This window comes from Salvelinus alpinus, chromosome 7 (genome assembly GCF_045679555.1).
Source record: "Salvelinus alpinus chromosome 7, SLU_Salpinus.1, whole genome shotgun sequence".
Lineage (NCBI taxonomy): Eukaryota > Metazoa > Chordata > Actinopteri > Salmoniformes > Salmonidae > Salvelinus > Salvelinus alpinus.
The window spans coordinates 22,305,796-22,318,053 of NC_092092.1; the positions used below are offsets into that span (position 1 = coordinate 22,305,796).

The 12,258-nt window shown below is 42.7% G+C and overlaps 1 protein-coding gene and 1 long non-coding RNA gene across 3 annotated transcripts in view; both read left to right on the forward strand.

Moving 5' to 3' along the window:
• The first annotated feature begins 1,105 nt into the window (after window positions 1–1,105).
• On the forward strand, window positions 1,106–2,657 carry LOC139580580 (uncharacterized). The gene is made up of 2 exons (XR_011676067.1): window positions 1,106–1,378; window positions 1,920–2,657. It is a non-coding gene; the product is annotated as an uncharacterized lncRNA (long non-coding RNA).
• Window positions 2,658–9,263: 6,606 nt separating this feature from the next.
• Window positions 9,264–12,258, forward strand: part of desi2 (desumoylating isopeptidase 2) — a 53,131-nt gene continuing 50,136 nt past the window's right edge. For both annotated transcript variants that reach the window (XM_071409429.1, XM_071409428.1), the window contains exon 1: window positions 9,264–9,968. In XM_071409429.1, the coding sequence (XP_071265530.1) occupies window positions 9,921–9,968 (48 nt within the window). In that variant the 5' untranslated portion in view covers window positions 9,264–9,920. The remainder of the gene's footprint in view (window positions 9,969–12,258) is intronic.

The window sequence follows — 12,258 nt, forward strand, 5'->3', positions numbered from 1 at the left end:
AATAATTGATGATGTTTCTCTTGTCTGCTTTTGTATATTTTGCATATTTCATATATAATCTAGATCATGCATTCTATTGTACTAGGTACTGATTTATAGACTTTCTGATGTATTTTCTTGCCCGATCATGTGACATATGCAAGTATCATTGAAATAGAAACCAGGTGTGTGCCAACAATTTACACTAATGATGGCCTGAGTCTGAAACATTTGTTTTGTTTTCACCTTTTATTTATACACTTTCTTGCACTATGATCTATTCTTTGGGCACCATGATGTTTTAATAAACATCTTTATTTTGCATTCAAGCTTCAGTTTTGGATCCAATTATTTTTCGACAGTGTGCGGGTCTCTGGACAGACACTTTACAGTAGTAAGGACCTTATAAGAGCGCAGACGGCCTCTGATCGTTTACAAATATAGCACCGTACAGGAAAAAATATTATTTTTGCAGATGTTCCACTCACAAGTTCTTTCAGTAATTGCAGTGATTTAATTTCATCGGAATCCAAAACGTTTTTTGTGCATTGCTCAGATTGTGCTTCTCAACAATTAATTTAACTTTTGATACTTAGGTATATTTTAGCAAGTACATTTACTTTTGATACTTAAGTATATTAAAACCAAATACTTTTACACTTTTACTTAAGCAGTACTTTACTGGGTTACATTCACTTTTACTTGAGTCATTTTCTACTAAGGTATCTTTACTTTTACTCAAGTATGACAATTGGTACTTAGTTCTTAAACATTACACCTCTATATTGCATAATTGAACAATACCACAAGTAAATAAACAAGAATCATTACAATCAAAATAATGTTTGCTTTTTTATTCTATATTTTATACGAGTAGGTTATTATGTTCCTGACATTCATTTACTTAAATTCCAACCATTTCTGAATGTGCTCTACTTTATAATAATCTTCATTTTATATAAAGTAGTAATTCTCTCTTGACCCAACCCCCCCATACATTAGTGTTTTTATTTTGAAGGCAAAATCCGAAAACGATAGAACTACTATGCTATACTAGTCTAGTGTTGCTGCCGTGACGCTAATCTGAAAGGCAGTGTATGACACACTAGCGCCACAACAGTCAGAGAGTGAGGGGATTCGATGAATGCCTGGGCGAACCGGGTTAGCGTTGCATTCGTTTTGGAACGGGTGTGGTGAAACTGATGGTTTGTTGACAACTGTAGCATTTTTGCCATGCCTAACCCAGCTACGGACAGAAGTGACTTTACGTAGCAGTTTAGATTAATTAACATAACAGGTTAGGAGAATGAGGTAAAGCCGATTAGGAAAACTGTTGTCCCCGAAGCGACAACAAGATGGAACTGTGCTCCATCTATTCTACAAGGTACAAACATCCGAGGTAAAGACAGATTCAGGTTGGATATTCGCCTGTAGTTTTCCTTACGTCCACCAACAACAGTTAGGGACCGTCAACATAGTGACAAATCTAAATGTTCAAATTATAATATCTCTTTAACCATTACTCTTAAACTTTCAAAATTGGTTCTAGCTAACCCGTTGGCATAGACACACATTGCACACACTTTGATTTTGTTGATTTACATCTCGCACTATTTAAAATTATTTATTTACATTTTTGAATTTCAATAGCTCTTTGGTCATGTGACCTACTGACTTCAAACAAGGTTCAGAATGTACACTCAGTGGGCCTACACATTGCACACCCTTTAGTTTGTCCATTCTCATCTCATGCAATTTTACATACATTTTCTATGTTTTTCAGTGTTTCTAATTTCAATGGCTCCTTGGTCATGTGACCAACTGACCTCAAACAAGGTTCAGAATGTCCACTGACTACCCTTCTATATTGCACACCCTTTAGTTTGTCTATTTTCATCTCACATGTTTTTACATTAATTTTTCAAACGTTCTAATTTCAGAATGTCCACGGACTGAAGGAGACGGTCGCCGTGAGGCATCCAGTGCGGTAACGCGACAGATCCCGGGGGAAGCTGGCGGGAGCCCCGGGGAGAGTTCTCTTTTCTTGTAAAGGGAAGGGTGCCCTGGAACGAGTTGGCCCCGAGGGAGTGGGCCAAGCCCTGGGAAGCGTTGCGGTTTCGGCAGCGTCCGGTGAACTCTCTCTGGCCCTTGAAAATCCGGGGGAGAGGGTGTAAATCTCACGCCGGGCCGTACCCGTATACGCATCAGGTCTCAAAGGGGAACAGCCTTGTAATAACAATGTAGGTAAGGGGAGTTGGCATTCTGAACCTTGTTTGAGGTCAGTAGGTCACATGACCAAGGAGCTCTTGAAATTAGAAACATTGAAACATTGAAAATTAATGTAAAATCGTTTGAGATGAAAAGGGACAAACTAAAGGATGTGCAATATAGAAGAGTAGTCACTGGACATTCTGAACCTTGTTTGAGTCCAGTAGGTCACATGACGAAGGAGCTATTAAAATTTGAAAGTTTGAAAAATTCATGTAAAATCGTGTGAGATGAAAAGGGACAAACTAAAGGGTATGCAATGTGTAGGCCCACTGAGCGTACATTCTGAACCTTGTCTGAGGTCAGTTTGTCACATGACCAAGGAGCTTTTGAAATTCGATTGTAAAAAATGTTTGTACTTTTTTACTCTCCCTAACTAATTCAACTAGGAATAAAAAATGCTGCTCACATTTCCACATGTTTATTAGCTTTGCATAGCGAATTAACATCCAAATCGTGAAAATAAGACCTGTGTAATGTTGTGCTCAATTTTTCCAACATCATGACACTTATTTGGAGTCTGTGGCTCAAGTGGTTTGAAAGCTGTTGAGGTTTGAAAGCTCAAATATCCGTTGAATATCCAACCTGAGTCTTTACCTCGGTGTACAAACAGTCAGTCCCAACAAATCATCAGTATCATAACAGAGGACAACAGACTTGAAGTTTTGGTTGGTCGTATGGGATGTGTGGGTGCTGTACTACAGATTGAGATACTTTTAGTCATGTAGTGTATGTGGACACCTGCTCGTTGAAAACAGCTCATTCCAAGATAGGGAGTTGGTCCCCCCTTTGCTGCAATAACAGCCTTCACTCTTCTGGGAAGGCTTTCCACTAGATGTTGGAACATTGCTGCAGGGACTTGCTTCCACAAGAGCATTAGTGAGGTCAGGCACTGATGTTTGGCGATTAGGCTCTCAGTTGGTGTTCCAATTCATCCCAAAAATGTTTGATGGGGCTGAGGTCAGGGCTCTGTGCAGGCCAGTAAAGTTCTTCCACACCGATCTCGACAAACAATTTCTGTATGGATCTCGCTTTGTGCACTGGGCATCGTCATGCTTAAACAGGAAAGGGCCTTCCCCAAACTGTTCCCACAAAGTTGGAATCACATAATTATCTAGAATGTCATTGTATGCTGTAGCGTTAAGATTTCCCTTCACTGGAACTAAGGGGCCAGGTCCAAACCATGAAAAACATCCCCAGACCATTATTCCTCCTCCACCAAACTTTACAGTTGACACTATGTAGCGTTCTACTGGCATCTGCCAAACCCAGATTTGTCCATCGGACTGCCAGATGGTGAAGCTTGATTCCTCACTCCAGAGAACGTGTTTCCACTGCTCCACTGAGTCCAATGGCGGTGAGCTTTGGACTAAATTTTTATTTCAACTTTATTTAACCAAGGGCCTCCCGGGTGGCGCAGTGGTCTAGGGCACTGCATCGCAGTGCTAACTGCGCCACCAGAGTCTCTGGGTTCGCGCCCAGGCTCTGTCGCAGCCGGCCGCGACCGGGGGGTCCGTGGGGCGACGCACAATTGGCCTAGCGTCGCCCGGGTTAGGGAGGGTTTGGCCGGTAGGGATATCCTTGTCTCATCGCGCTCCAGCGACTCCTGTGGCGGGCCGGGCGCAGTGCGCGCTAACCAAGGGGGCCAGGTACACGGTGTTTCCTCCGACACATTGGTGGGGCTGGCTTCCGGGTTGGAGGCGCGCTGTGTTAAGAAGCAGTGCGGCTTGGTTGGGTTGTGCTTCGGAGGACGCATGGCTTTCGACCTTCGTCTCTCCCGAGCCCGTACGGGAGTTGTAGCGATGAGACAAGATAGTAATTACTAGCGATTGGATACCACAAAAAGGGGGGAGAAAATGGGATAAAAAAATAAATAAAAAAAACTTTATTTAACCAAGTTGGCTAGTTGAGAACAAGTTCTCATTTGCAACTGCGACCTGGCCAAGATAAAGCAAAGCAGTTCGACACATACAACAACACAGACTTACACATGGATTAAACAAACATACAATCAATAATACAATAGAAAAATCTATATACAGCATGTGCAAATGAGGTAGGGTAAGAGAGGTAAGGCAATAAATAGGCCATGGTGGCAAAGTAATTACAATATAGCAATTAAACACTGGAACGGTAGGATGTGCAGAAGATGAATGTGCAATTTGAGATACTGGGGTGCAGAGGAGCAAGACAAATAAATAAATACACTATGGGGTAGATGGGATGGGCTATTTACAGATGAGCTATGTACAGGTGCAGTGATCTGTGAGCTGCTCTGACAGCTGGTGCTTAAAGCTAGCGAGGGAGGTAAGAGTCTCCAGCTTCAGAGATTTTTACAGTTCGTTCCAGTCATTGGCAGCATAGAACTGGAAGGAGAGGCGGCCAAAGGAAGAATTGGCTTTGGGGGTGACCAGTGAGATATACCTGCTGGAGCGCGTGCTATGGTTGGTGCTGCTATGGTGACCAGGGAGCTGAGATAAGGCGGGGCTTTACCTAGCAGAGACTTGTAGATGACCTGGAGCCAGTGGGTTTGGCGACGAGTATGAAGCGAGGGCCAGCCAACGAGATCATACAGGTCACAGTGGTGGGTAGTATATGGGGCTTTGGTGACAAAACGGATGGCACTGTGATAGACTGCATCTAATTTGTTGAGTAGAGTGTTGGAGGCTATTTTGTAAATGACATCGCCGAAGTGGAGGATCGGTAGGATGGTCAGTTTTACGAGGGTATGTTTGGCAGCATGATTGAATGATGCTTTGTTGCAAAATAGGAAGCCGATTCTAGATTTAATTTTGGATTGGAGATGGTTAATGTGAGTCTGGAAGGAGAGTTTACAGTCTAACCAGACACCTAGGTATTTGTAGTTGTCCACATATTCTAAGTCAGAACCGTCCAGAATAGTGATGCTGGACGGGCGGGCAGGTGCGGGCAGCGATCGGTTGAAGAGCATGCATTTAGTTTTACTTGCATTTAAGAGCAGTTGGAGGCCACGGAAGGAGAGTTGTATGGCATTGAAGCTCATCTGGAGGTTAGTTAACACAGTGTCCAAAGAAGGGCCAGAGGTATACAGAATGGTGTCGTCTGCGTAGAGGTGGATCAAAGAATCACCAGCAGCGAGAGCGACATCATTGATGTATACAGAGAAGAGAGTTGGTCTGAGAATTGAACCCTGTGGCACCTCCATAGAGACAGCCAGAGGTCTGGACAACAGGCCCTCCGATTTGACACACTGAACTCTATCAGAGAATTAGTTGGTGAACCAAGCGAGGCAATCATTTGAGAAACCAAGGCTGTTGAGTCTGCCAATAAGAATGTTGTGATTGACAGAGTCGAAAGCCTAAGCCAGGTTGATGAAGACGGCTGCACAGTAATGTCTATTATCGATGGCGGTTATGATATCGTTTAGGACCTTGAGCGTGGCTGTGGTGCACTGATGACCAGCTCTGAAACCAGATTGCGTAGCGGAGAAGGTACGGTGAGATTCGAAATGGTCGGTAATCTGTTTGTTGACTTGGCTTTCGAAGACCTTAGAAAGGCAGGGTAGAATATACACTGCTCAAAAAAATCAAGGGAACACTTAAACAACACAATGTAACTCCAAGTCAATCACACTTCTGTGAAATCAAACTGTCCACTTAGGAAGCAACACTGATTGACAATACATTTCACATGCTGTTGTGCAAATGGAATAGACAAAAGGTGGAAATTATAGGCAATTAGCAAGACACCCCCAAAAAAGGAGTGATTCTGCAGGTGGTGACCACAGACCACTTCTCAGTTCCTATGCTTCCTGGCTGATGTTTTGGTCACTTTTGAATGCTGGCGGTGCTCTCACTCTAGTGGTAGCATGAGACGGAGTCTACAACCCACACAAGTGGCTCAGGTAGTGCAGTTCATCCAGGATAGCACATCAATGCGAGCTGTGGCAAAAAGGTTTGCTGTGTCTGTCAGCGTAGTGTCCAGAGCATGGAGGCGCTACCAGGAGACAGGCCAGTACATCAGGAGACGTGGAGGAGGCCGTAGGAGGGCAACAACCCAGCAGCAGGACCGCTACCTCCGCCTTTGTGCAAGGAGGTGCACTGCCAGAGCCCTGCAAAATGACCTCCAGCAGGCCACAAATGTGCATGTGTCAGCATATGGTCTCACAAGGGGTCTGAGGATCTCATCTCGGTACCTAATGGCAGTCAGGCTACCTCTGGCGAGCACATGTAGGGCTGTGCGGCCCCACAAAGAAATGCCACCCCACACCATGACTGACCCATCGCCAAACCGGTCATGCTGGAGGATGTTGCAGGCAGCAGAACGTTCTCCACGGCGTCTCCAGACTCTGTCACGTCTGTCACATGTGCTCATGTGCTCAGTGTGAACCTGCTATCATCTGTGAAGAGCACAGGGCGCCAGTGGCGAATTTGCCAATCTTGGTGTTCTCTGGCAAATGCCAAACGTCCTGCACGGTGTTGGGCTGTAAGCACAACCCCCACCTGTGGACGTCGGGCCCTCATACCACCCTCATGGAGTCTGTTTCTGACCGTTTGAGCAGACACATGCACATTTGTGGCCTGCTGGAGGTCATTTTGCAGGGCTCTGGCAGTGCACCTCCTTGCACAAAGGCGGAGGTAGCGGTCCTGCTGCTGGGATAGTGATTGCTGTGATCTTGGTTGAAAAGAGCAGATGTTTATTTGGAGGGCAAGTTGGTTAGGATGATATCTATGAGCGTGCCCGTGGTTACGGATTTGGGGTTGTACCTGGTGGGTTCATTGATAATTTGTATGAGATTGAGGATATCAAGCTTAGATTGTAGGATGGCCGGGGTGTTAAGCATGTCACAGTTTAGGTCACCTAGCAGCACGAGCTCTGAAGATGGATGGGGGGCAATCAATTCACATATGGTGTCCAGGGCACAGCTGGGGGCAGAGGGTGGTCTATAGCAAGCGGCAACAGTAAGAGACTTGTTTCTGGAGAGATGGATTTTTAAGAGTAGAAGTTCGAATTGTTTGGGTACAGACCTGGATAGCAGACAGAACTCTGCAGGCTATCTCTGCAGTAGATTGCAACACTGCCCCCTTTGGCAGTTCTATCTTGTCGGAAAATGTTATAGTTAGGGATGGAAATTTCAGGGTTTTTAGTGGACTTCCTAAGCCAGGATTCAGACACGGCTAGGACATCCGGGTTGGCAGAGTGTGCTAAAGCAATGAATAAAACAAACTTAGGGAGGAGGCTTCTAATGTTAACATTCATGAAACCAAGGCTTTTACGGTTACAGAAGTTAACAAATGAGAGCAACTGGGGAGTAGGAGTGGAGCTAGGCACTGCAGGGCCTGGATTAACTTCTACATCACCAGAGGAACAGAGAAGGAGTAGGATGAGGGTACGGCTAAAGGCTATCAGGACTGGTCGTTTAGTGCGTTCAGAGCAGAGAGTAAAAGGAGCAGGTTTCTGGCCGTGAGAGAATAAATTCAAGGTATAATGTACAGACAGATGTATGGTAGGATGTGAGTACATTGGAGGTAAACCTAGGCATTGAGTAATGATGAGAGAGATATTGTCTCTAGAGACGTTTAAACCAGGTGATGTCACTGCATATGTGGGAGGTGGAACTAAATGGTAGGTTAAGGCATATTGAGCAGGGCTGGAGGCTCTACAGTGAAATAAGACAATAATCACTAACCAAGAAAGTAATGGACAAGGCATATTGATATTAGGGAGAGGCATGAGTAGCTGGGTGATCAATAGGGGTGTGAAATTAATGTAGGAGAATATAACACATTAGATCTGGTAAAACATAATACAAACAAAAAACATGCTTTTTCAATTTTTTGTTGTTCCATCATGTTTGAAATGCAAGATAAAGGCTATAATATAATATTGGAGGTTAGAGGCAATTTAGATTTTGGCCACTAGATGGCAGCAGTGTGTGTGCAAAGCTTCAGATTGATCCAGTGAAGCGTTCTAAATGTGCTGAATTGGTCAATTGATACATTTTCAAGTACATAGCTATAGAGAACATACAAAAATGATATGGTAATACAAAATGTAAGTTTACACACTCCCAGGAATGTCACACAATGGATCGCTAGCTTATACACTAACTTTCACACATCTAGATGGCGGGGTGGGTGTGGAGCCATAGACAGCAGGGGTTCAAACTGTAGAACCCAATTCCTACATTTCAATATAAAAATTGATTTTATCAAACAAAACAATGCTACATTTTATCTCTGGGATCCTCAGGATGACAAATCAGAACAAGATTACTACATGTAAGTACATTATTTACCTTCAGAGGTGAATGTATCAAACCAGTTGCCACAATAAAGGTTTTTGGTTGTTTTGCACTCTCTTCAAACAATAGCATGGTATTTTTTTATTGTCATAGCTACTGTAAATTGGACAGTGCAGGTAGATTAAGAAGAATTTAAGCTTTTTGCCCATATAAGACATGTCTATGTCCTGGGAAATGTTCTTGTTACTTTCAACGTCATGCTAATCACATTAGCGCATGTTAGCTCAACCGTCCCGGTATAGGGACACCGATTCCGTAGAGATTAACTGACTTGCAAAGTTAAATAAAGGTTAACAAAAATAAACGAACACAGTGGCCTCCATCATTCTTAAATGGAAGAAGTTTTGAAACACCAAGACTTTTCCTAGAGCTGGCCGCCCGGCCAAATTGAGCAATCGGGGGAGAAGGGCCTTGGTCAGGGAGGTGACCAAGAACCTGATGGTTACTCTGACTGAGCTCTAGAGTTCCTCTGTAGAGATGGGAGAACCTTCCAGAAGGATAACCATCTCTGCAGCACTCCACCAATCACGCCTTTATGGTTGAGTGGCCAGAAGGAAGCCACTCCCCAGTAAAAGGCACATGACAGCTCGCTTGGAGTTTGCCAAAAGACACCTAAAGACTGATGTTTAAGAACCAATCCTAAAAGTAATGTTGAACTTTTTGTATCTTTATTTCTTGGTATATGAGTACTCTTTAAAATAATTGATAATAAACCAAGGAGAATATAAACCAAGGCTGGGTAGTTATGTCTAACCTTCAATTTTCATGACGATTTTGCTAGATTGGCTGGATCATTTAAAGCAATAGCTATTTGACAAAATTTCTGAGGCTTCATAAAATGTTGTATTTAGAAATGTTAGGTTGAGTAATGGATAGCCGATCCTGTCAATCTCATCAGCGATTTCCAGGTTGACTAAACGACTGTCGATGTATCGTTCGAAACAGCACAACAGTGGCCATCCGTTACCTGAGAATATAGTCGATTTTCATTTGGATATTTTTGTGGGGGGAAAAAATTATACTTGGAAAGTAGTATACATGATTTGGGTTTATTAGAAGAAATGTCATTTTGGTGTTTGAATGGCAATTTCACGCAGAAAATATTCACTTTCGTTAACGACTCCCTTTCATCGCGAACTGTCTCCAGTAGCTAGCCTGCCAGCTAGCCGACTGCCGTGCACAGCTGTTTGCTTATGGAGAAAATTGGACAAAGCTTTCGGATGCGGGGCTCTTGTGGTGAACTGAATGTTTAATTTGCCTGTTAGTACGATTAACTAAGTCAAGTAGTTAGCAAGCTAACTAGAGAAAAAAAGATTACTAGTTAACTAGAAGAGGGTGTGTGGCTCGAAGCAAACTGGCGAAAGTGCACCAGGATCCGAAGAAATTCCTGATGCCAGTGATGGCAAACGAGCCGATAATTTTGAACGTCTATGATATGGTAAGTTGTGTGTAGGTAAAGGTATAATTTTCATTAACTGCATACGGTACATTTAAGAACACACTTACCAGAATACACTAACTCGCAGCTATTACTAACTCGGTAACGTTATTTAATTGGCGAGCTAAGTTGGCTATAAAGTGAGCTAGCTCTCCAGCTAGCTAACAAGATTCGTGTCTGAAACTGAGGATGTATGGAGCATTGGAAGATCCCCGAACTATGGCTGCTGTATGGCTATGGAAATGTTAACCCCCAAACTAACGGTTTAGTTAGGCTGCCAGCCAGGATCAGGATGTTTGTCCCTGGGGCATCTGTTTTGTTAATTTGTCTAAATCAAAATTTGCCGTCGGTTGGAAACCAGATTTTTGGACTCAACATCTTCCAAATTAGTTTACTAACGTTACTAAGAGTGACCAAAATGTTTAAAAAGTATATTTATGTACTTTACTACTTTATATATAATTACCTGTCTGATTGAAAACACATGTATACAAATGACAGACATTGAATAATGTATCATGAAGTTGGCTTGTTATCCTGTGAATGAACAATTTAAGTTGAATGTCCATATTAGGAGCTGTGCGAGATGAGTGTGTTTCTCTACAAATCTGCTGCTGACTGACCCTGATTAGCCTAGGCCCTGTTAAGCAGACTATGGGTAAAACATTACCCACAGTGTAGCAACAAAAAAGTATTTGAATTTGAGGTCTACCCCAATGTGGTCCGGTGTTTAAATGTATTAAGCCACAACATTCTAATAGCTGTAGTTGTCTGTTTGATTTCATGACAGGAATATGTAAATACAGTTCAATACTGTCTAAAGGATACCAAATTATTATTAGTAAAATATTTGCCCAGTAATTCTCTTAAACGGTCTGTCAGAACGTTGATGTGAATGATCTTTACACCTCACAATGCTCATCCTTAAGCAATTGAATCGGGACTTGGTTATTATAGTATCTCCTGTTTTAAGGAGCAGACTACTATTGGAAGAGTGCAGAGGTCTTCAGAACAATAAAGTAATTAATAAATAAAAGCTCCTTATGTCAATGACCAATGCTTTTGGAGTGTCACCTCTTTCCTCCCAGTCTAACTCAATAGCTCCCGTGTTCTAGGTTCCATAGCTCTGGTTTGCTGGAAAGGTTCTATTTCAGACTTCACCAGTCCTGTTTAACCTTTCAGCTGACCCAAAGTACTGGACACTCAGTTTGCCTGTCAAGCTTATCCAAGCATGGTGCTTGTTAGATTGGTAAGTTGCATTCTGGCTTGAGTATCATAGCTGTGGATGACAACCAAGTGGAAAAAATGTAGGCTATTAATGGGTGTTTTGGAACTTTAATAATTTATGTTTGCTGGTGTTTGTGTCTTGTTTCAATGGTGGATTTATGTTGCTGTGTGACATTTCTTGTTAACCTTGTCTCTCAGTCTTGATGTCTGCACATTGACTCAAGTGAATGGATTTACCATGCTTTTAAAATAGGCTGACTGAATGTGGTGTTTTAGATGGCTGCTGCTTGACACCACCTGTCCTGTTGTTGATGAGATGTAAACTGACACTGAATGAGTTTGGCACAGGACTGTCTAAGTGGCCAAGTTAGTCTTGTATGCATAGGCTGGTTCAGCTTATCCTACAGTTTTATAGTTGTACAGTATTTGCATTAAATGTCCTCTGATCTATTTAGAGGATCTTTTAGTGTTGATTCCCTTTTGTATGATAGCCTATATCACTCACTTGCACTAACAGTAATGGGCTTTATGGCTATAGTTTAAAGATTAGGTTCACCACATTGAAACGTAGCCTAAAGGGCTCTATTCAATCTTTATCACTGAATTTAAATGTAATTTCTGATTTAGCTGACATCTGCAGCATTTACTGTGAATACAGTCTCCCCTAACGTGGGAACTTTGCCTCTATTTTAATCATGCTGTAAAGCTGAATGTCTGTGTTACGGATTGAATAGAACCCCAAATATTTTCTCTTCAAATTGGACATGTAAAAAAAGACTGAGCCTTTTCATATTTGGCTTTGCTTGTGTTTGCCACAAGGTACAGGCTCCATAAGTTATTAGCTCTATTTTATTGGATCTTGCTCATAGAGGCTGCTGATGGAATGCCTGTCTTTGTGTGTGCACATTGTCAGCACTGCCAGGGGTGAGGCCTACAAATCTGTCATGCTAGCCACAGAAGGCATGGTAAGAGGTCTTCTCTCTCCCGCATGGTTGGCCATTAGCCATCTCTGGACAGTGACAGCATCTCTTCTTTCACATGACTGGCTGGACATTGTCATACC